The sequence below is a fragment of the Punica granatum genome, chromosome 6, assembly GCF_007655135.1.
Source record: "Punica granatum isolate Tunisia-2019 chromosome 6, ASM765513v2, whole genome shotgun sequence".
In the NCBI taxonomy this organism is placed as follows: Eukaryota; Viridiplantae; Streptophyta; class Magnoliopsida; order Myrtales; family Lythraceae; genus Punica; species Punica granatum.
The window spans coordinates 9,801,607-9,827,081 of NC_045132.1; the positions used below are offsets into that span (position 1 = coordinate 9,801,607).

Below are 25,475 nucleotides of genomic sequence, written 5' to 3' on the forward strand. Positions count from 1 at the left end.
TTGAGCTGATGGTCTCTTCAATCCGGTCCGGGGCTATCTCTTTGGAAACCTGTGCTGCAATTAAGACCCGTAGGAGGGCTTCTCGGTGTGGCTCCGAAATCAAGAAGAGAGGGAGTAGCGAAATATGGGTCGGAGACTTACCCTTTTGTTCTACTACCTTATACTCGCTTGCCTTGATCACTTTCATGAAAACCTCGGTTTCTTCTTCGGTCACCTTCTCCTGCGGGATAGGCGAGGCTTCCAAAGCAAATTCGGATGCAATGGGGGCCTTTGCCTTGCTTGCAGTCTCCGGGTTCTCGTATACCCAAAAAAATGCGTCATGTCCATGACACTAAGCTGCTGCTAAAGGTTCCCAACACTTCCTTCGTAAATCCAGGGGACCTTACTGTCCTGGTACGGCTCTTGAGCAGGGACTTCTATTATGAACGGGGCGGGCGCGACGCTAGACCCCGTGAACCCTACAGTGGTTCCCGCAGAGACATACTCGATTACAAACGGAGTAGGGCTTTCTTGTTGGCTCTCGTCCTTTCTCATAGTGCAGACAATTATCATATTGATAGTGGGTCCCGAGCTCAACCCGTGATCAGGGAGAGGATTGGCTTGCACGTTCGGGGACCTAATGGCATTGAACGAGATCTTTTTGTCATTGATCAACTTCTAAACCTCCTCCCGCAATTTCCAACAGTTGTCGGCGGTGTGACCGAGAGCACTTGAGTAGGCTCTGATCCTGGTTTGCCAGAATGAAGCTGGGACCCGGAACCGTGGGTCGGATCATGTCGCCCGCTAATAGTTGCCGGTATAAATTGCAAAATAGTTAAAAGTTTGAGGATAATAATGACAAAAAGAAAAGTTTGATGACAAAAAAAACTAACAGTGAGGTCTATTATGTCTCACGAAGTGAAGCATGTGGTGTTATTTATCCCTAGAAAAATTATAGGGTCTAATTTGTTTCAAGCTCAAATTACAATGGGATTTTTATACTTTTTCCTAAAACATAAAGAATCTTGACATTAATGATTTGAAATTTAAAATTAGTAATTTGAGTTTACTTATCCTATGCCTTACGGCATAAAATAGAAAAATCCAAATCTTATTTGGTAAACTAGATAATTACTATTTGATTATCGTTTCTAATTTAATTTGATTTGATTTGTTTGAGTTTATTATTTTTTATTTGAGTTGTTTCATTAAGTCTATAAATAGGCTAGTCAAATAATGTAATTTCTCGAGTTGATCAGTCTAATAAATTTGTTTCCTCTCTCGTTTTGGTCCATGACAAACCACGTTCATTTTCCTCAATATATGTGGACTCTCCTCTTATATTAAATTTCGTCCAGTATTCTTTAGGACGGGTAGATCTCGGGGAAGTCAAGGCCTACTATTATTAGAATTAACTACATTGACTGACCAATCACGACAGCTTGTGTGGTGGACATGACTAAAGTCATGGTATTTCCACATCTTCAAAACACCGCGTCCTCTACGGAGTTGGGGGAGGACGCCAAATTAATTCCAACGCGTTCAATTATGGATTGATTTGATCCATTGCGTACAACAAAACACCTGTTGATGTTATGGCCGAATAATTTATGTCATTATTATTAATTATTACTACGATGTGGATAAACTTGGGTCAAATTAAAATCTAATCAATGGTCTCGTAGAATATATTGTGTGCAATTGAAGGTTACATTGTCGCTGCCCATGGATATGGAATTTACTTGATAAGGACTCTAATTGATCTAGAGTATGATTAAATAAAGCAGTCACTACTTTTAATTATCACGTAACATCATTTAGTTTAGCTATTAACGTACGCAGCAATTCATTCCACTTTGTCTGATGCATGCATCATAACCAATCAAGTTCGTAAAATAAATGTTTACTATACTAATTAATTAACCAACAATGAGATTTTTTTTTTGAGAGAGTATACCACTTAATATTCAGAATTCCAAATGACCCTTATTAAGTTAGGTTTAAACTCGTTTAGCACATCAAAAAATAAAAATCTTATAATCACAAGTTTTTTCCATTCATGAGATTTTAATATGAGACTTTACATAAAAATATATATCTATAGATATATTCTTTTTAATCTCTAACTAAGCAGGAGTTTATAATCATAAGTTTTTTTTAGGTGAGATTTAATCTCTAACTAAGCAGGAGTTTCTAATTTCCATCAAAAGAAAAATTCAAAAAGCAAACCTAAATTATCTATAGATCTCAGCGTTTGAGGGCAAAATTGGAAATGAATCTTAAAGGGTGACGAAATAACAAGCAGAATATAAAATGCCGAACTCGATGGGTAATTTCCTCAGATTTTTCTCACCCAATAATTACATTTTGATTTTCATTCATTGGTAAAAAAATTGAGATCAACGGTGTATTACTATTTACACCCCGTGAATCCTATCATTTTCCAAAACTGCCCCTACTCCCTACTCCGGTATCGCAGTCAAAATCATCGTAAACTTTTCCCTGCTCCCCCGCCGACTGCCGTCCCTATCCAATCCCCCACCGCTGCCGCCTCGCGCGGCCGCCCCCTTCCTCAATGCCCGCACGTCCTGGCAGGGAGAGCCGAGCCCATGAGCCACCGGATGCTGCTTCCGCCGGCACCCACATTTATCGCCGCCGCTCTTCATGAGCGCGGAGCTGGCCTTGACGGCGAGGGCGGCCATCTCATCGGCTTGGAGTCGGCGCCTGAGGCGGCTGAGTGGGAGGGCAAAGTAGAGCTGGCCGGGGAGTAGCTCGTCGTCGTTGCCGACGGGGTAGACTACGTCGTCGAAGTCCATCTCGTCGGAGTTGCAGATGAAACTGGCAGGGTCGGCCACCCTCTGGAGGACGTAGGAGACCTTGACGGGGTAGGGGAACTCCTTGAGCCGGCCGTCTTGCAATATGACCTTCGCGGTGACGACGCTGGTGGACTCGCAGGAGCTGCAGATGCCCATTAATTCTCCGACGAGCTCACCGGCCGTCTCGGGGTCGGGTCGAGGGTCGGAATGCTATTGGATTGTGAGAGCGATACCGAGAGCTAAGGCTGAAGTGAGGACGACGAAGGGGATTCATATATATATATATATACACAATGGAAGACGCTGACTGTGGGGCACTTCAAGATTCAGACCCGGGCCAAATTTTTATAATCTTAAGCTTAATAAAATTATTGGTTCAAACGGTTAAATGCTTTTCTTCCGGCTGAAGTTTTACATTCCGGTTTTGTAAATAGGAAAAACTATGATTGGGATTGGGATAGCTTTACCAATACTGTGCTGATATAGCTATATACGGATTAATCGAGATTTCATTAGACTTTTAATTATTAAGGTGCACATCAGAAAAGAAACTTGGTAAAATGGCGCAATCAACTATATTTATGATTATAAATAACATTATTAACATTTAATTATTATCTACTTACTGTAATTTAATTATTTTTTTTTCTAACGTTACATGATGTTCATGATCACTCAAGAATTTTGGAGTGGAGGCGTGGGGCAGCATAAGAACAGTGCCACGCAAGAATTGTCCCATTGGGCATAGGAAGGCCAGCCTGGATGTTGTGGGCGACAGCTTTGATGGGTGCCTGTCTGCCTGCGACCTCTGTATAGTCTGTCCTCCTCTCATGACCAATCGAAAAACGGGGATGATACATCACGTTATCTCATGCCATATCTTATTTTTATTAATTAGGAGTATTGGCCAATTAGTATATGGCACAACCGAAACCTTTTAGGAGCCAATCATAGTAGGCTAGATTCAATCTAAAAAATTTTGGCTTGACTTATAGTGGTTAGGTCTAATCCAACTCAAAATTTTACATTGCATTTATTAACAAAATTAAATTTGATTTAATTTAATTTAAGAAGAAAAAATAAAAATAATTGAGAAAAATATATGAAAGAACTTAAAGAAGGAAATAAAAAAAATAATGATTGTATTATTAGTTGAGGAAAAAATATTGAAATCAAGAAAAAGTATTAAATAATTGTGAGGATTTAATTAATTGTAATAATAATAGAAAAATATGAGAGAAAATTTGATGAAAAAAATAAAAAAAAATAACGATTGTGTTGTTAAATTGAATAAAAAAATTAAATTATGTTATGTAAAAGTTTATTTTCGAAAAAAAGTTGTAAATTTCTAAATTCAAGTCTCGTAAATTATCTTATAAATTCAAGTCTTTTTTTCACTACTTTTTCGATGTAGAACTCTTAGTCTATAACTCTCAACTTCTATCACCACGTGACAATGTGCAACTTGCATAATAGAATGAGTAGCTTCCAAACACTAAAGTTAGAAACCAATTAAAGTGGGACTCATTTCTATAAAGAGTTGAAATCAGACAGAGAGTAGATATATTACTATGATACTCTCCCCCTCAAAATCAGAATAACACGAGTTCAACTCTTTGAGCTTTTCTGTCTCCCCACTCCCCGTTTCTCTATCCCAGGTTAAACTCATCGGCCTCCATTAATAAGACATTAATAAGATAGATACATATGGTCATATTATCCTTGTTCATGCATGTGGTTATTCTTATTTTATTTTACTATCTTAAGGTAAAATTAAACCAGGATATATGCATATCGGCTTTCTTTATCCTTCTTATTATTCTCCCTCTACTCAGTGGCTATGTAAGGTCTTCCAACTTTTGCACGGGAAAAGACCACATTCCGAACGGTTACTCGATACACTAAATATAAGACATAATCAGGAGAGATTTTGATCTGAATGACCTAACAATATATATACGTAATGTATATATGCGTCTGAAATTTACGAAATGATTTTATGCAAAGTAGGATCCGGTATCATATCACAAGAAATCTCGATCGACCGACACCTCTATGTCATCGGTGCATGATGAGATATGTAAGAAAAGTCAATCATTGTGTTGCTCAATGTTTATCTCTTGGGGTGTCAACACAAAATCTCACGTCAGTTATGTGGTCCAATTGCAATGGATGAACAACATGCTGGGACAATTTCAAAGGTGGTACCTACCAAGTATGTGATTATCATGGGCAAAAAAAGCGGGAAATTCTCTACGGTCCTACGGATGCGTGTCAAGCTCACGCCGACATCATATATATGCATTTTTTCGGTACCAAAGATATTCATGTGCCTAGAAGAGAAAAAATGTAAAGTTAAATAACAAGGTATAAGAAGTTTTACCGGTGAGAATTGAATTCAAAATCTCTAAATTTTTAAATCAGAATCGAGTACAAGAAGAATTAACAAGCAGTTACCTCTCGATATTCGAGTTCGCTTTATCAAAAATGAGTAATTGGGAGCTTCATCGGTTCTTTTGTCCAACTGTTATTTTATCAGAACATGTTTTTTGTTGTGGGATGTCTGTGACTGAAAATTGATCGGGATACAACGGTAGATTGGATCGATACGTGAGCATATATAAGCATATATATATATATATATCTAGGAAATGTTAAATACATACGCAATCCCATTCATTAGTCTCCGTGATACTGAAGAGAAAAAATGAAATGACTAATTCATAATTAATTGAAAAACCTTCCCAGCGAGTATTTCATACAAGGAAGGACTATAAATTTTATATAACTAAAGAGGAAAAAAATTAAATGGCTAACATATAACTATGTGGTGAGAAAAATAATAACATCTTCACAAGAAAAAAGAATTATGGCAATAACTTGCGTAAATAAAACTCATTCACTCATTTGTTCACATTTTCTTTTTCCTGTGACAAGCGTAGCCCACTAGTCTAGTATAAGATAGTAAATCAAGCGAAATAAATAGTATCTAAGTCCTATTTGTGATGATCTAACTTGGACCTTTTGGTTCCGAGTCAGGGTCTTGTGCTATTGGCTACCGCACTAACAGCTCTTCCTCTCTGTTCGTTTCAATTTTTTTTTGGGTGAATTAGGGGAGACCAAAAAAATCAGTAATGTTTCAATCTAATTAATGTTTATCATATCATGAAGTAGGATTATAAAAAAAAGTTCTGCTACCTATACAGGCTAGTTCTTGCTTCATAGTCCATGTAGGCATATGTACTTTTTTAGGCAATGGCTGGAACCTAATTTCAACGGGAAAAGGAAAAGAAAATCAGATTGGATTCGGAGCGTTTTGGTGGCAATGAAGATTGCGTGGTTGTACATAAATCACGTGAAGTTGAGTCGTCAGTCTATTTATTATGCGATTACCTAATATTCACTTTCACGATTTAATACAGTTTTGTAAAGACCAAGCCGGCTTGCCACTCTTCATGAGAAGGGGCGTACGGATCCGAGTACTTTATTTTGTTTACGATATCCGAACCCTACTATGTAAGAGACATATTTCGAATGTGTTTGAATTGAGAGTTGAGTTGAGTTGAGTTTTGATTTTAATTGATTTGTAATGATTGTATTGTTGAATTATGAGAAAAAGTGTGAAAAAGTAATAAATAATTGAGAGAAAATAATGATTAAGTAATGATTGTATTGTTGAATTGTGAAAAAGTAATAATAGTTACAAGAATTTAATATTAAAAATTAAATTAAATTATTAAAAATATTTAAAATCAGGTTGGATTCGGAGCGTTTTGGTGGCAATGAAGATTGCGTGGTTGTACATAAATCACGTGAAGTTGAGTCGTCAATCTATTTATTACGCGATTACCTAATACTCATTTTCACAATTTAATACAGTTTTGTAAAGACCAAGCCGGCTTGCCACTCTTCATGAGAAGGGGCGTACGGATCCGAGAACTTTATTTTGTTTACGATATTCGAACCCTACTATGTAAGAGACATTTCGAGTGCGTTTGAATTGAGAGTTGAGTTGAGTTTTGGTATTAATTGATTTGTAATGATTGTATTGTTGAATTATGAGAAAAAATGTGAAAAAGTAATAAATAATTTAGAGAAAATAATGATTAAGTAATGATTGTGTTGTTGAATTGTGAAAAAGTAATGAATAGTTACGAGAATTTAATATTAAAAATTGAATTAAATTATTAAAAATATTTAAAAAATAAAAAAAGTAATGATTATGATGTTGAATTGAAGATCAGTGGAATTGAGTTGAGTTGAGTTGAACATTATTTATAAAACAAACACACCCTTCAAGATTTGGAGCTAGACCCTATCTTGTTAAGTCTTGAAATCGAAATTTACCGAAAACCTAAATTATACCACATGTTCCGGGTATTATGTTAAAACCTGTAAGTTTTTTCTTACTAAATAAAACTAAAAATGTCTAATCCATAATCAGTAATCAAGCAAAATAGAAAATCGACAAGGATTTAAATTTTGTTTAAAATTATGGACTAGATTTTTTAAATATAAAAATATCTTAATATATTATATATATATATATAATGGGAAAAATTATTATCCAAGTCCTAGTATCGGTTCTGGTTCCGGTTCTGATTCTGGATACCCTAAATGTAAGAACCGAAACCGAAATCGATTTTCATCGGTTCATTATTTTAACATCCGGACCCTACCCTAGTTTCAATACGAGCTATCTAGACCCTACCCTAACGGGTAAATTCCGACCGGTTCCGGGTATACTGAATATCCGTAATACCAATAATTTGAAATTGTTTTTGGTGTCTCACCAAATTCTTTTAGAGTTAATTTCAAAAGATAACGTAATTTAATCTCTTTCTTAAATATAATGAAAAATAAAATAAAATAAAATACAATAATTAGTAATTAAGGTGCGTATTCATATTACACTGTTATTTATATCCAGTTTTAACTATTGTTAATCTTTTCAATTAACTTTGTTATTAGAAAAATAATTCTTTTAGTTTCACAAAATAAAAAATAATTTTAGAAATCCAAAATTGAGAAAATTTAAAAAGAAAAATAAATAAAAATAAAGGATGACCTTTCATCTCATTAAAAGGAAAATTTTAATTCAATCTCAAGAGTTCTTTTTTGAGATTGAATTAAAATTTCAATTCTTCTTTCTCTCTCTGTTTAAAAAAAAATTGAATAGCCAAATTCATATTTCTAATTGACATATTTACCGATAAACACTACCAAAAATTCCTTTATATTACAAACAACAAAATGTACGTATAAACACTTCAAAAAAATATACTTACAAATAGTCTTTATTTAATAAAATAAAAATATAATTGAAAAGATAATCAATGTTTAGAACAATAGAACCTTATTAATCATGAAATTTGAAGGAGATCACTTGCTTCAACATGAGAGGATTGCTTCAATTTAAGGGAGTGTAATATAATTTAACAGAAAATATGAGAAAAGAGAATAGTTACGACTTACGAGAATAATTAGTTTAAAAGCAAAATAATTTATTTTATAGGAGTAAAATTTGAACGTTAAAACATCTATTGGAAGTAGGTAGTTGGAGATAATTAAGGAGATTAATGTTTTGGGGGAGGAGATTAAATTACGAAGGTCGTTGGAGATATTAAAGAAGAGAAAAAAAAGGAAGAAAGAATAAAAGAAATTAAGTAAATAATTGGATATGGAAGTTATGATTTATCATTTAGTAAGTGGGAGAGAAAATTTAGGAGCATTCGAGGAGTAATTAGATAATGTTGACTAATTTAATAAATGAGGCCTTGATTTTTTTAAAAAAAATTGAGGCTTTGATTGTTAATTAATATTTGGATTCTTTTTATATTTATTAAATATAATAACTAATAATATTATCACAAACCAAAAAAATGGGGACCTACCAACGTAGATTGGTTCAAACGGTTCGGTATTTGTTCCACTTAAACAAGGTATGGGATTCAAGTCATTGTAAATGCAGAAAATTCACGCTGTAAGAGATTTACTCCTTAGTGAGCCGACTTAGCTCGACTGGATTAGTCGGGCTCTAATTGGACTTCCGAATATCAGAATTTATACCAAAAAAATTAGGGACGTAATTTTTTTTTTCTGAGGCCTGGGCCATTGCCTTCCTTGCCAAATGGAAGTGCCGGCCCTGGTAAATACCAAACTCATCACCTTAAAGTCGTACAGATATTCCCAGCTAGCACATCTTTTTTTTGTACAAAATTTTTGGGTGCTCTAGCAACAATTAATGAAGAAGTCCACAACTAAGAAAATCAATTGAGCAGATGTCATCCTTCTAGTAGAAATAGAGAGAATAATTAGTGAGTGGTGACTTTGGAATTCTAAGAGCAACAAATTTTTGTTCTACGAGTGAGATGGTAACATAGTATTGTGCCATTTTATTGCATATTTATCAGTGGTGATTCAAATACTCACTGGTTCAGATCCTAATAACATTGTTCTATGAGTAACTTTCTCACTCGTGGCCCCTCCTTTTGTGTATATAGATAGACACTCGTTTTATATGTTGCCCATAGATTTTTATGATTGATTGGTTATTATGTATAGTCGTATGCTCAATTATTAATATTAATTATAATATAAGAAAGTTGCTGAATAGTTGTTTCAAATAAATTATAAGAAAAATAAGACCAATCATATGTGGATATGCAATGGCGGCCACCGACTGCTCACTGCTCAACCTGGTGGCTGGAGATTTCGTTAAAGTGGGCTACCACCATCGACTCATCTTATGTCCGACGACCCCACGTCCGTCTCCAGCAACTTCTTCCCATTTCGCAGATGTTTCTCTCTAAGACCTCTTTCACAAATTCTGTCTCCTTGTTCCTCTTTAACCATCTCGATAATTCCGAGCAAAATCACAGCCTGCTTGAACCCTATGTCAGAAGCTATATCGAGTCGACTGGTGGTGTCTAGTCAAGGCGATGTTTGCTGGTGAAACTCCGACTCAACACGGTGGCCATTGGGTTGGCCCAGGGGTTGGGTGTCTTGGGTGATTTGGCCATTCCTCTTCGCATTGTACTTTTATTTTTATTTTCCTGATTAAAGGTTTTTCTTACAAATTTTCACAACAAAATAATTAGTCTTAATTTTTTTATGTGCACTATCTAATATTAAGAACTCTAATGGGTCTCGATTAAATTAAATTCACTCTAACTGGCCTATGATATCGTAAATTTCTCTTAATTGTGAATTTTTTTATTTATAAAATTCAAATCCGAATTTTAATTTTTTAAAAAAGCATCGAACCATTGGAAAATATCCACAGTTAGTGTTAGTAGGTAGCTTTTCTATTTATTCAATTTAGGGACAATATGATTGACTATGGTGCCTAGTCAGTAGGGGAAGAAAATAAGGAGTGCAGTTGGCAAGCACCCTTGAGGCCCTATTGGTATCCAAAAGTTTCTCGGTTTAACTTTTTGTTAATGCGATTTCCAGTACTTGTTTAGCTTTCCAATTCTCTTTAATAGGTTCTGGAATGTCTCTTATAAAAAATAAAAATAAAAAGAAATTGTCGGTGTCATTGATTCCAATAATGGGGAGCGTCAATGAACTTTAATCAAAAGCAATCCAAACGTAATGCGTGATAAAATCCACAAATATAAAGGACAACCCATATTAATGTGAGACTGAGATTTTTTTTCAGCCTATCGATGTTTTAACTCGAGCATTGATTCACCTTGATCACAAATTGCTTCTAGTGAATTCAAAACATTTGCATCTATTAATTACATTACGTTTCATTTTTAACTATAATATATTTTGGTGAGTAATTCTAAATAAAATGAATCGAAAACTTAGAAGTATTAAAAATTGAAAAAAAATCCTTTTTCTTGAAATGATTTTAGCTTTTCTTTCGAATTTCAAGGTGTGTTTGGTTTTAGAATTAAGTAGAGTTGAGTTTTGATTTTAATTGGGTTGTAATGATTATATTGTTAAATTATGAGAAAAATTGTGAAAAAATAATAAATAGTTGAAATAAAGTAATGAATAGTTGAAAAAAAATAATAATTGTATCGTTGAATTGTGAAAAAAGTAATTGATAGTTGAGAGAATTTAATATTAAAAATTGAATTGAATGGTTAAGAAATTGAAGAAAAAAGGAAAATGTAATAATTGTGTTGATTTTTGTTGTGTAGTGAGTAGAGTTAAAGTCAGAGTTAAAATTTAAAAAACGTGATTGTAAAACCAAACGGAGCGCCAAAAACTAAATTTATCTTTTTTCTTAGCCATAAATTATGGCCACTCGTTTAGTTATCACTCCTTTGGCTTCGGGCGACACTGCCCGGCTAGCTGACCACCTTATTCCAACCTAACTGAAAGGGTCTCCATAGAATATGTACTAATACGACCACACAACATTAAAAGCATCATCCAAGACTCGCCTTGAGTGGCGCCAGCTGGTGGAGCTAGTCCGAACTAGCTTTCGCTTTGGAACGAAGGGCTAAGTAGTGAAGACCAACATGGGGCATCAAATTAGTGATGCTGTGGACCTCTGAAAGGAAACCGCGACGTCCAAATTGTCGTGGTGGTGCTACGAGCCGAGCATATATATAGAGAAGGGATAACAGGAAATAGAGGGAGGTGCAGTACAAATTTGGATAAGATTGTCCAGAGCTGCATCATAATCTGACAAGATTCTATTGTCATTGTAATGGGCTATCATGTCCAGTGTGTGGCGATTGTCGTATACATTGTGTTGTTTCTAATTTGACATGAGATGCTTTTTCTTTTTCAACTTTTAATTTTATTTTTTAACTCAGAGTTGTTTAAAAACCTAGCACGAGATTTTTCTTTTTTAAAACTATCGAGAGCTAACTTAACCATAATGACGAGATGCAATTTAGAATCTAGCGCGGTAGTAAAATTCTTGCTCATATACCCATGGCAAAAGAAATCTTTGGACTTATTGTAGGGTGTTTGGATTCCATCGGCTATCAACCTAAACGTTGAGTTAACCATGAACCACTATTATAACCTGAAATTTATCAATGACTACCACAAAGATCATAATTATCACGACTTCAATATCTTTACTTGTCCTACCCTCGATGGCCAATGCATTTGGTTATTTGTTGTCCTTTTCGTTGAGACCTGGGATCTCACATATGGAAATTTTATCAATTTTTTGAATAATAGAAATTTTACCAATTACATGTATATAATATAGTTTTCCGGTAGAAGGTATATAGAATACTTATGTGGCCACTAATCTATTAACTTAAAATTTTCTGTTAAATATGAGCCAATCACTTACGTATAACACTTGCTGTTATTTTTCAAATACGAGGGGGCTCACAGTCTAATGCGAGAATAACGAAAGTTAAATAAAGGAATGTGAAAGTTTAATACGAAGGACCGAACACGAAATCTCATAGTTTCGAATCGGTGACTATAGTGCCATTATACCAAGTCCCATTTCTCAATGTAACACTTGTTCTAAGTCATATTGATTTACGAATATACAAATAATAAAAGTCATTTAATAATCAAGATCTAGTAAAAAAAACATCTCCATTATTTATATACAATCTATTGAACCCCATCGTTCTTATAATTCTGATAAGAAATTTCAAATGCCATGCATGCACCCACCTCATTCTTTCAAGTCAGTACTTCCTTGCCTCCTATGGCTGTACATGTTTAGCTGTACCCCAGCTTACCACATACATTAATTGATGAATTATAGTCTTGGCCTCTTCTTATTATTCTATTCTATTCCCGAAAGGTGTGCGCCTTTTCAATTTATGGAAGAATTATATTACCGCTTTCTCTCAACATTTAAGGTCAACATATAATTTCCTATCTGGTAATAAATGAAAAATCAATATATAATTTTCATCAAGCTTAAGCAACTCAGATTCCTTGTTTCCCCGACCAAATTAATTAGTCAAACAGTTGGGACCAATAATGTAATTAATAGACTTCCATTTGCTAAAGGTTGGATCTATTTGGATGAGTGGCTGTATGCACATATACTTTATACTTCTATTTCCAGTAGGTTTTCTCTATTGGCGCTTAATTTAATTTTGAGAATGAAGTACAACTCGCTTAGTGGCTAATACTCTCCCTAAAAGTCCTTCTAGCCAAGTCTTACCCAAAAGAAGAAATCATATTTTCTAAGGCCAATGGGTTGACCAGATGGAGTCTTGGACTATTTTTTTTATGTCCTAAATAATGAGAGAGTATCCAAGAATCCGAGTTTAATTTGGCTAATTTTTATGGTCCATGTGAATATCTGGTATGCTTATTCATAAGTACATATGCAGTATTCTCGTGCATGATTTTATTAGTGAGTCAGTTAAATCTTTCTCAAGACGGTCAAATCTTGGAGAACAACCAATTGAAATTAAAACATATGATACATAAAAATCGCATCAGAAAAGGTCATCTATTAGACAATAGATCGAACCCACATCCACTTCTATGGGCGCTACCCGGGCAGTGGATAATCCTTGCATATTTTGGCACTACAAGTTGTCTTGGAAAGGTCCTTGCGGAGTAAAAAGCATCTTAAGTTGTATTAGACTGCTAGACGTGGTTAGATCAATATTATCAACGGAGTGGGGTGTTATTTCACGTTAAGAATGGAATTGAATGCCATTCAAAGATACTTTAAGGAAGAAAGTGTATTATTTTCTTTTCTTTTTTGGATTGTAAACGAAATTAAATGAGATCAGAAAGGAATATGGGAAGGGAAACATAAATATACATGGAAAATCTTATTTGTGAGAACTGAACTCAATAATAATAGGGAAAATAACCTCATATAGCATAATTTTTACCTTATTTTCACTTTTTAGCACGTTTTTAAAAGTTATCACGATCTAACATGAATCACCATTTTATTCCCGGATTCAGCACACCGTTAAACTCCGTCTAAAAACCGTTAAACACCGTTAGACGGAGTGTAACGGTGTGCTAGATCCGGGAATAAAATGGTGATTCGTGCTAGATCGTGATAACTTTTAAAAACGTGCTAGGAAGTGAAAATAACATAAAAACTTGCTACATGACCTATTTTCTAAGAAAAAATATTTACCCATCTTTTTGGTATTCTGATTTTGATTGTTTTTGTGAACCGTACGATCTCAAAACAAGGTGAAACTTTTACCCCATGTTCCTGATGTTATTATAAAGTTCCACACAAATTTTTAGATTTTTTTGGATGGTAAATCTTCAGATAAAAAATATTTATCTCCTTTTTCGGTGTTGTGATTTAGATAACTTTTGAGAAAATAACCTCATATAGCATAATTTTTACCTTATTTTCACTTTTTAGCACGTTTTTAAAAGTTGTCACGATCTAGCATGAATCACCATTTTATTCCCGGATTCAGCACACCGTTAAACTCCGTCTAAAAACCGTTAAACACCGTTAGACGGAGTGTAACGGTGTGCTAGATCCGGGAATAAAATGGCGATTCGTGCTAGATCGTGATAACTTTTAAAAACGTGCTAGGAAGTGAAAATAACATAAAAACTTGCTACATGACCTATTTTCTAAAAAAAAATATTTACCCATCTTTTTGGTATTCTGATTTTGATAGTTTTTGTGAACCGTACGATCTCAAAACAAGGTGAAACTTTTACCCCATGTTCCTGATGTTATTATAAAGCTCCACACAAATTTTTAGATTTTTTTGGATGGTAAATCTTCAGATAAAAAATATTTATCTCCTTTTTCAATGTTGTGATTTAGATAACTTTTGAGAATCGTCTGATCTCAAAATGAGGTGAAACTTTTACCCCATATTCCTGATATTATTATAAAGCTCCACACAAAATTTTAAAATTTTCTGGGCGGTGAATCTTCAGATAAAAAATAATCCTTCTTTTCGGTACTCTGATTTTGATAGTTTTTGTGAACCGTTTGATTTCAAAACGAGATGAAACTTTTTCTCCATGTTACTAACATTATTATAAAGCTCCTCACAGATTTTCATTTTTTTTGGACGGTGAATTTTCAGATAAAATATATTTACCTATCTTTTCGGTGTTATGATTTTGATAGTTTTTGTAAATCGTCCGATCTCAAAATGAGATTAAATTTTTACCCCATGTTTCTGATATTATTATAAAACTCAACACAAATTTTCAGATTTTTCTGGGTGGTAAATCTTCAGATAAAAAATATTTATCTCCTTTTTCGGTGTTGTGATTTAGATAGCTTTTGTGAATCGTCCGATCTCAAAACGAGGTGAAACTTTTACTCCACGTTCCTGATATTATTATAAAGCTCCACACAAAATTTAAAATATTTATGGGTGGTGAATCTTCAGATAAAAAATAATTACTCTTCTTTTTTGTGCTCTAATTTTGATAGTTTTTGTGAACCGTTTGATCTCAAAATGAGATGAAACTTTTTTCCCATGTTCCTAACATTATTATAAACCTCCTCACAGATTTTCATATTTTTCTGTGCGGTGAATTTTCAGATAAAATATATTTATCTATCTTTTCGGTGTTATGATTTTGATAATTTTTGTGAATCGCCCGATCTCAAAACAAGATGAAACTTTTACCCCATGTTCCTGATATTATTATAAAGCTCCACCTAGATTTTCAGATTTTTCTGGGTAGTGAATCTTCAGATAAAAAATATTTATCCTTTTTTTCGGTATTCTAATTTTGACAGTTTTTGTGAACTGTCCGATCTCAAAAATACCTGAAACTTTTAAGCAATGTTCCTGATATTATTATAAAGCTCCACACTAATTTTCATATTTTTCTGGGCGGTGAATCTTCAAATAAAAAAAGAAAAAAGAGCCTCATATAGCACAGTTCTTACCGTATTTTCACTTCATAACACGTTTTTAAAAGTTGTCACGATCTAGCACAAATCACCATTTTATTTCCGGATCTAGCACATCGTTAAACTCCGTCTAACGGTGTTTAAAGGTTTTTAGACGGAGTTTAACGATGTGCTAGATCCGGAAATAAAATGGTGATTCGTGCTAGATCGTGACAACTTTTAAAAACGTGCTAAGAAGTGAAAATAAGGTAAAAACTGTGTTATATGGAGTTATTTTTCCATAATAATATCATCGCATTAAATTGGCATTGTCAAGAGAGGTGTATTTTACCTTATTATTTAAGGAAAAAAATTATTTCATTAGCCACTCAAGATGTTAGATGCTTGGGAGCAGACACTGTTGGCAATAGGGAACAGGAGTCCTCACCCACCGGCGAAACCCTGTTGGACGTTCTGTCTATGTAGCGTAGTCGTAAGGCACAGTACGCAGAGAATCTAATCTTAAATTACACAAATGATGCTATCAACGTGATACAAAGTACTTCTCCATTAAAAAAATAAATGAGAGAGACACGGCTCATAGTATATACGATTTTAAAAATATTTGTTTTATTAATGTGAGTTGATTCAGATAGTTAGGTATCACTTTCTCTTGAGTCATGTTTCGATTCGAGTTCTATAAATACAGAATCTAAAATTTAAGACCTTTTAATTTACTAATCCCGCTTAAAGTAAAATATTGGAGCCCATGAACTTTTAAATATCAAGTCATGCACACAAAACAAAACGTTTATTTTCTATCTTATTGAAAGAAAAAGCTTTAGCTCAGTATAACTGACTATAGAACGGCGTGACACCCTTGCTAATCGGACAAATCTATCTGATCGCTTGCACGATCAGTATGTTTGTACAGTGAACTTGTAGAGTATTATTCAATATGAAAAACAAAACATCTTTAATTGGAAGGGACAAAATCTCTATTTTCGGTAATATGTATATGATGACGACAATATTATTGCCCATGAGAGTTCCTTCCATAATCACCTTTCCGATTCTGCGAGGCTGTCACCGACTCAAACTCAGGGGACCAAGAAATTGCATCCTACTAATTATTGGTCAATAAAGGCAAGACGTACACATTGCACGTGAGTTAAAAGAAATATCCAACTTAAAATATATATAGAAAAACTAAACAAACACACTCATTATGATACGTATAATTAATATCATACCTACGCAAGCTGATCGTATTGAACATGATAGAAATGCGAGAGGAAGATCACTTTCAACGCTGAACTCAACATATATATATGTATATATATACACACACACTTCTAAACTATTTCAGAAGTTCATTGGAAATTACGACTACTTGCGTAATGCCAAGAAAATCATGAAAGTAGAGAAAGTGAGAAGTAGAATCTAACTAACAACGCATTAAGGACAAAACTTCTTCTCATACTCTTCTTTCATATTTCATTCCATGTAATTCCCTTCTTTTCTTCAGTCTTCCTTGATTAATATTGAAGAATTCCCTCTATTTATATAGAGCAAAAAAAGAACTATATATATATATATATTCCATGGAATAGCAGAGAGATAAATCTGGTAAAAAAAAAGATAATAAGAGACTAGAAATCAACAAAGTGTTGTTTGAGTGGGAAGCAACTCTAATCCCATGAGAAAAATGACACAAGTTTGAGTTCTAGAAAATAAATTTATTTGAAGGAATAATAACTATTAATGATCGATCTCTTAAAATTACGAGAGAGATGTCTCCCATAATTTTACCTATTATAAGGAGGGACTAGGTGAACAGTAATGGGCAAAGAACTATTGTAAGATCTAAAAAAAGGTTACTGCTCGAGAAAAAGGGCCTGATACAATGATATTCACTATGACATCTAATAATAAAAGGTTTTAGATCTAATTTTTATTAATAGAATTTCTCGTAATATTTTATTTTACCTTTCTTGTTTTATATTATGTATATAAATCTCTTTTCTAATTGAAAACGTCAAATATATGTTTGGTTAAGATAAGGAGATCACCGGCAATGACAAGGGTGGGTGAAAGAGGGGAAGGGAATATTGCACTTGATAAAAGGACGAAAAGATAACAATAATCAATCACGTTATGATGATCACTCATGCCATGAAAGTTCCTTCCCATTGTGACCTTTTCGCATTCCGCCAGCCTGTCATCAGCTCCAAGTATCTACCTTGTCCTAATTTTATGTCCCACTAATTATTAGTCGGTAGAGCCAAGATAGCCTCATAGCATGTGTTTTAAAAGCATATGAATGAATATACAATATATATTTATTATCGGAATAAAATAATTTTTAGAGCCTCGTCACATGACCTGTTATTAGGCATGTCGGGAGCATTCCAGTAAATTATAAGAGTCTACAGGTATCGGCGTAACATTGGTGGAACTCCAGAAGAACGGTGTCGCTTTTAACAAAGTAAACAAATTCAGATTCTGAGTTTGTGAATAAGAATAATCTAGATATAACAGTGAATGGCACTGCATGACTCAAATTTTATGACTTCATGGCTTCTATAATCCGAATAGTAACGACGTCGTATCTGAATCACGACTATCTCAGAATTCGAGCAATCATGCTGTCATCTCTAAGTTGCGATTTCTGGGCAGTTACAGATCGAGAAGATAAGGATTATCCAAGGTGAACTGAGTCAAAGCTTTTGATAATTATCACATGGGGATAAGATTATAGTTAGGAGCAGTTGGATAACAAGGAGCCCACGTTCTCAAAGGATCAGAGAGGAGATTTGTAACCACCAAAGTGGGAGGAAAATCTATAAATCACAAAAGATCCCGAAGAATTTCGAAACCAACAATTCATCAAACAAAATATATGTATATTTTTCAGCTCATATGAGCTTTTATCCTCAGGAGTATGAGTAATTTAGATATCCCGAACTTATAGCGACATGGCGATCCCCTCAACGATTCAAGTTCACAAGTTTTTTGCGGTAGGATCATATCATCAACGACACATCACGACTCCATTAGCTTGTTGACAGAAGGCCTTGCCCTCATCCCACAGTCATTCACTCATCAACGCGGTTGCATTCTTTCTACTTCGTCTACAAGCGACCTAACGCCTGAGTTAAGAGCCTAAACTACCTGCCTCGATGGAAAGTAGAATAAGCCATCCTTTGTAATTTTAGTTTGAGTTGTTTATCTCTCTTTCTTTTTATTGTAATTCCATCAGTTTATCTTTCATCTTCAGTTAATGAAGTACTTTTTCCTCATTGATTGTCTGCTTTCATTGAGTGAACCTCTTTAATACACACAGTCCTTCTATAAAACGCATTACCAAAAGAAGTCACCTTGGATTTGAAAGGAAAAGAAGTTTTCTAGTTTTATCTCTTTACAGAGGGATTGGAAATCGGCTTTCTCCATTCATCAAAATTTGACAACAGTTTATTGGCGACTAGAGTAGGAGGTAACTCTTTAACTTATTAAAGAGATGCCACCTAGAAAGTATTCTCGTAGTCCTAATTAGGGGTGAGGGTTTCATAGACCCCCTTGTACTTGATACTTCCTGCGGCAATATAGAACAAAACCAGGGAGGTGATCCTCCCGTAGACTTAATTATTGAACAACAAATTGAGGTTGTGGGTAACCAACCTCAAGTCCATGAAACAACTGAGACTTTGATTGTTGGTGAACCTTCTTCTCAGGAAGGTACCAACAAGTCCTTGGTTGAAAAGACAACAGAGCCTGAGGAATTCATTAGTCAAATGAAAACTAGTGGAGATACTCAGACTGAACTTGTTGATGTTTTAGAGAGGTACAGGAAAGTCTTTGATACTTTCGCGCTGAACAATGTTGCTTCCAGCCATAGTGTGCAGGAAGAAATTCAAAACATGTTTAGACAACTTAATGAGAATATAAGGACCCAGAATGAAAAGATTAGGTATGATCTGAATCAAACCTTATCTGAACGCATGCAAGAAATAACTAGGCAAGTGGCCAATCAAGCTATGGAAGATTCGACAAATAGAAACGTAGGACCATCTTCCTCAAGAGAGAAGGAATCTATGGTTGATCCTGACCCCTATCCACCTGCTAGGTCAGTTACAAGGATTACTCAATGTCCTTTAAGGATCGAATAACACATATTTCATTTCCTTAAACCACCTAAATTCACCTTCATTGTATCCTATATATCCTGCGAATTGTGACTAGGATAATATAGTGCGCACATATGACAACCCTCATTATAGAGCCTCTAGACAAAGGGCAAACCTTGATAGGAATCATTTTCCTAGAGGATCTTACTCTGGTAGGAATAATCCGACTTATGAACTAAGAATTCCCAATCAGATGCAAGAACCCAGACACCATATAAATCTGCAAAACTATATGGGCACATATGTCATTCCTATTGAGGATGAACACCTTATAGTGCAACTCCTCGTCCTCCTTACCTTGAGTGGGTAGATGATGAACCATTTTCGGTAGGTTTCAAAATTTTAGACTTTACTAAATTCTATGGTAAAGATGATATGCCTACAGTAGAACATTTGACGAGGTTTTCTTGTCAATACAAGGAAGTTTCTAATAATAGGCCCTTGAAACTGAAGTTGTTTTCCCACCATCCTTGACATGGACTACTTTTACTTGGTAGACAATTCTCCCAATTGGTTCTGCCCAGACCTGGGATAACATGAAAATTAAATTTGCTTCTTAGCTCTCTAAAACTAACCCTGGAGTGTTTATTGGAGACCAATCTACTATTAAACAAAAAGCATGGTGAATTTGTTGAAAATTATATCAACATGTTTAAAAAGGCAAAAATGAGATGCAAAGCTACTATAGAATAGGAGCATTTTGTGTCTATAGAATACCAAGGCCTAAATTTGGAGTTATGAAAGAAATTTCAAGCAATGAAATTTTGTGACTTGTTCGGATTAGCATTTAGAGCTTCTAGATATGAGAAATTATTGAAAGAAGAAAAACATTTTATATTGCTAATAACTCTGATTGTGAATATGATGATGAATATGACATTGATGTTACTAAATTTGTTAGGGGAGATCCTATTGTGTGTGATGTCCTTACTTACAAAGATACAAAAGTTCAAAAGTCTTTTCGGGATAATATTGAGAGAAAATAGTCTTTTGATATAAATAAAGTAGATCAGATTTTTGATTGGCTTAGATCTCACGGTAAGATTAAAATTAAGGGTAAAAACAAAGTTATGAGTAATCAGGAACTCAAAGGCAGAAAATATTGTAAATGGCATGATACCTTTGCTCATTCTACATCTAAATGTCTACAATTTAGGAATTTGATTCAAGACAAAATTGAGTCTAAAGAATTAAGATTTTCTAAAGGGAAATTAGATATGGGTATAGATAAATACCATTTTCCTTCTCCAAAGATTGAAGAGGTAAATGTAGTTGTTATTATTGGTTTAAATTCTTTCACTGCTGTTGATATTGACGCTTGGCAAGAAGATGACAACAAGATAGCGCTCGCCAATGAGCTATTTGATGCTATGGTGTCTACAGGGATGCTTCAATTCCTTATAGTGACAGGCATTGAAGCAGAAGATCGCCTAAAGTTCTGTAAATGACACCATAATGACAAGCACCACTGGCAAATGCATTTTATTCAGGAATGTGGTGAGAAACAAGTTGAAAAAACTTGAGCTTTCGCTATCATTCTAGAGCAGGCAATTGCTCTCTGTTGGATGTGATGGTGGAAACATTGTCCACTCCAACTGAGGACTTCTGGCAGAATTTGATGAAGAAGGAGTCCACTGTCCAGTTTCTGGTGGACCACATAAAGGTTGCCATGACTCACATGTGCAACCCTTGTACCCGGAGACCAGTCAATGCAGTTGGTAAGGCAGGGTTGAAGCTGACCTAACCCTAAAGAGGCTAGACTATGAATCCTATAGTAGAGCCACAAAAAACATCTGCTCAGATTAAGCATGTAGTCAAAGGAAGGGTCATCACCATGGAGGAGAATTCTTGGGAGAGTATTCCTACTAGTTTCACCCCTATCATTGAAAGGAGGCCAATAAGGGCCACCAAGCCTAGGAGCAAGAAGAAGAAGAAGAAGCTTCCAGAAGTTGGATCAGTTCAGGTGAGCACTGAAGGTGGGTGTCTTAGGCCAAAGTGAGTAGTGGACGTGCTCACAAGCCTTTAGAGAAAGAAGAATGAGAGTTGAATGAATGCTGTCAACACCCCATTTTAGTCCATCGGCTCTAAGACATGACATCAACAAGGCTCTTGACTAAGACTCCAGAACTTTAACAAAAAAATGGTGAGGGCAACCTATGAAATTTTGCGGCACATACAATTGATCCCGAAGAGTGAGGCACGAATTATCAATATTTGAACCAAAGGCAATGGACAAAAAGGAAATCATTCTCTGTATAATTTTCTTCGGTGAGAACGACTATCTTTGTGGATCCTAGAGCCAAGTTTGATATTTTTAGATCAAGGTTTGGTGAGTCGGGGACATTTCGACACAAAAATCACGTCAAGAACCCATTTGAGCAAAGAGATAAAATTTGTGGGAGCTGGGGTGCCTAAACAGTGAATACAGCAGCTTGATCACGGTATTTAACGCATCATATCACGATCAATCCTGAACCTAAAAGGGTAAATTTCATATGGTTGACCTAGGAAATCGAGTTAGGTTCAATTTGACAGGTTATTCATTCCAAGATTCAATACGGAGAGAGAGTTATGAATTTTGAGCGCACCATGCCCGAAACTGTTAAACCGGGACAGATTCTGCCAATCGAGGGAGAAAATCCATAAAAAAATTCAATTCTTTGTGTTTTCAAGCATGGCCAATGTCAATGGATTCCCAATTCACTGAGGATTCAGAAAATCAAAGAAAATGGGACATGTTTTAGGCTAGATTAGTACAGAATTAAAGGTTTCTTCACAGATCAGGACCAAATTTCCAGGTTCTGACCGTCTGTAGAAGAAAATTTGTTTCGGGTACTTCCCGATGTTGAACAATCTTCAAATTTTACGAGGATGTACCTAACTCATGTAGGGATCAAGGAAAAATATTTGAAAGATCCACAGAATCATGAGCAGAACAGAAAATTTTCGGATGAACTGCTGGTCACAACCCTGCACTTTCTGCTCTTTCTGCTTTGGCAGAGCAAGGTGGAGTACACACCACCCTTTCCCCTCTTCCTCACGCCAACTTCTTCAGCAGCAACCAACCCCTGCAGCTTCTCCTCTTCCCATCACGTCTGCAACTTGCAGCAGAGGACAGAACAGGAGGGACAGAAAACAAAAAAAAAAAAAGAGAAAAACGGGACAGCAGCACAGGGTGCTGGCTCCCTGATTTCTTTCTTCCTCTCTGGTTGGTGGGGGACAGAAGACACCGGCAAGCAAGGTCCCAGCTCCCGACGACGAACCTCTGGGCTCCCTTCGAACTTCCTGCTGCTGTGTTGTTCCCCTGAGTTGCTTCCTCGAGCTTCCTGAGCTCGCCACTGCTGTAACGTCCTCCTCGACTCCTTATCGTCTCCGTCCTGCTGCTGGGCCTCTCCCCTCGCCACTGTGCTTCCTTTGAACTTCCCTAAGCCGCTGTCCATGTCCCATGGAGCTCCCCGTGTTACCTTGGCTGCTGTTCAGCTCTTCTTCGAGCTCCCTTTAGCTGTCGAATGCATCCGAGCTAAGTCTCATACTTTGTTTCTCTTCCCCGTGCTTACTCTTGCTATTTTCCTTTTCCGCTTGTTCCGTTCTTATTACATTGCTTTGTTGCCCCTCCTTCGAGATCCCCGAGTTGCTTTGCCGATGTATCGAGGGATTTACGAAGGTTCGCGTGTTCCTCCCCGAAGCTAGGTAAATCCCGACTTAGTGGCATGCTTAGGGCCTCATTCTCGTATCTTGGTGTTTGCTTGAATGATGATAATGCGGAAGGAATGTTTGTGAATCGCGTCGACGGACGGGATTACTCCAAACCCGGTTTTACAAACTTTTCATTCTGTCCCAGTTTAGTCCCTGCCGCTAATTTTTTATTCTTTTAAAATCAGTTCTGAACTTTTAAATCTGTCTCAATCAAGCCCCGGGCCATTTTCAACACTTTCCGTTCAGCCACTGAACTTTCCAGACGATTCAGATCAGTCCAAAGAACTTTTTAATCTGTCTCAGTTCAGTCCCTGGGGCATTTTTCGCCTTTTCAGATCAGCCTCGAACTTTCAAATGCGTTTCAAATAAGTCCTGGGCCATTTTGGCATTTTCTGATCAGCCTCGAACTTTCAAATGAGTTTCAAATAAGTCCTGGGCCATTTTAGCATTTTCTGATCAGGTAATGAATTTTTCAGACGGTTCTAATCAGCCTGGAAAACTTTTCGATTTGTCTCATATCAGTCCCTGAAGCATTTTTCGCTCTTTTCCAAATCAGTCCTGAACTTTCCGATGTGTTTCAGTCAAATCGCAGTTTTTCCAGTATTTTCCATGCAGTCCAGAATTTTTCAGTCGATCCTAATCAGCCCAGGGAACTTTTTGATTTGTCTCGATTCAGCCCCTGGGACATTTTTCTCCTTTTCAGATCAGCCCAAAACTTTCAAATCCGTTTCAGACGAGTCCTGGTCCATTTTCAGTAACTTTTACACAGTCCCGAATCTTTCCAGAATATTTAAATCAGTCCCGAAACTTTTCAATCTGTTTCAGTTTAGTCCCTGAAATATTTTTCACTTTTCAGATCAGCTCACAATTTACAAATTCATTTAAAACAAGTCCTGGGCTATCTTGGCCTTTTCTGAGCAGTCCCTAAGTTTTCCGAAATTTTTCGATCATCCCAAGGAACTTTTCAAGTTGTTTCAGTTTAGTCCCTGAAATTTTGACCGAATTTTCAAATCAGCCCGGTTCTTTTGAAATTGTTCAATTCAGTCCTTGGACATTTTCTAAAGATGTGCAACCCTTCCTACTTGGATCTCCGGCCGGTGATGTGCATGTCCTCATTTATTATGTTTTTGTCTCGTTCGTTATATATATATAACATGATAATACGTACTCTTTTGATATTTTCCCGCTTCCATGAGTCTGTGCCGTTTTTACGATTCCGTTAATATCATGTTTATGTATGCTTGTATGCGCTTTCTCGTGATCATGGCGGCACCGACTATATAAAATATGTATGTTTATTGTGATTGATATGATCATGTATTCTTGCTTCGTATTTAGACGCGTTCTTTTTAATTGAAAACCCCACATGAATCGATTTAATCATGCAAACTCGGCCTAAAATTAATCTTTAAATTTCAAGACGGTCGGAAATTAGAGTTTTATCTAACGGTCCACCAATGGCCATTCCGACGGCTCAAAATCCGTAAATTAAAGCATTTGGCAAATTTTAATTAATGTAATCGATGATTCCACCAACGGAGTAATTGAGACGTTCATGCGATTAATTAACTCACTTGACCCCAATAACTTTGCACGAATTGGTAATTAACCAGTAACACTCGTCGATAGGTTGCAAACATACGTTAGTGCCCTTCTCAAAATTCGCAATTTTACAAAACCCGAGACACGCAATCCGATGTGGCATGGATGTCTAGGAAGGACTTGCACGTCCTAACTCGAGGCTTCACCTGATTTCAGGTAACTCAAGTCGGGGCATGGAAGTTCTTTTGAGATCACTTTCGGATAGATCGATCGGTTCTTTGGCTCTTTTAGGGTTCTTACAAAACCCTAGAAGATCTAGGGAATTGATCGGCACCGGTAACAGGCCGAGGCGGCCCGCATTGCGCAATCTCTCTTTTCTGAAATAATTTTTACTACAAGGGAAAAAACGTAGATTTGCAGCTTAGCGACATCCCTATGGTTAGAATAAGAGCAAGACTACAGTGTCAGGGTAGGGATGGTCTACCTATCTAGGTGCAGGTTCAT

The 25,475-nt window shown here is 35.9% G+C and overlaps 1 protein-coding gene across 1 annotated transcript; it reads right to left on the minus strand.

Moving 5' to 3' along the window:
• Nucleotides 1-2,232: 2,232 nt before the first annotated feature.
• LOC116210112 lies at nucleotides 2,233-3,105 on the minus strand. Its single transcript, XM_031543924.1, has one exon. It carries the CDS (start codon nucleotides 2,949-2,951, stop codon nucleotides 2,442-2,444), a length of 510 nt encoding a protein of 169 aa, XP_031399784.1. The 5' UTR covers nucleotides 2,952-3,105; the 3' UTR covers nucleotides 2,233-2,441.
• Nucleotides 3,106-25,475: the final 22,370 nt, after the last annotated feature.

What these genes read in the sequence shown, in the direction of transcription:
- LOC116210112 (XM_031543924.1), bottom strand. Translation starts at nt 2,951, where the DNA reads ATGGGCATCTGCAGCTCCTGCGAGTCCACCAGCGTCGTCACCGCGAAG.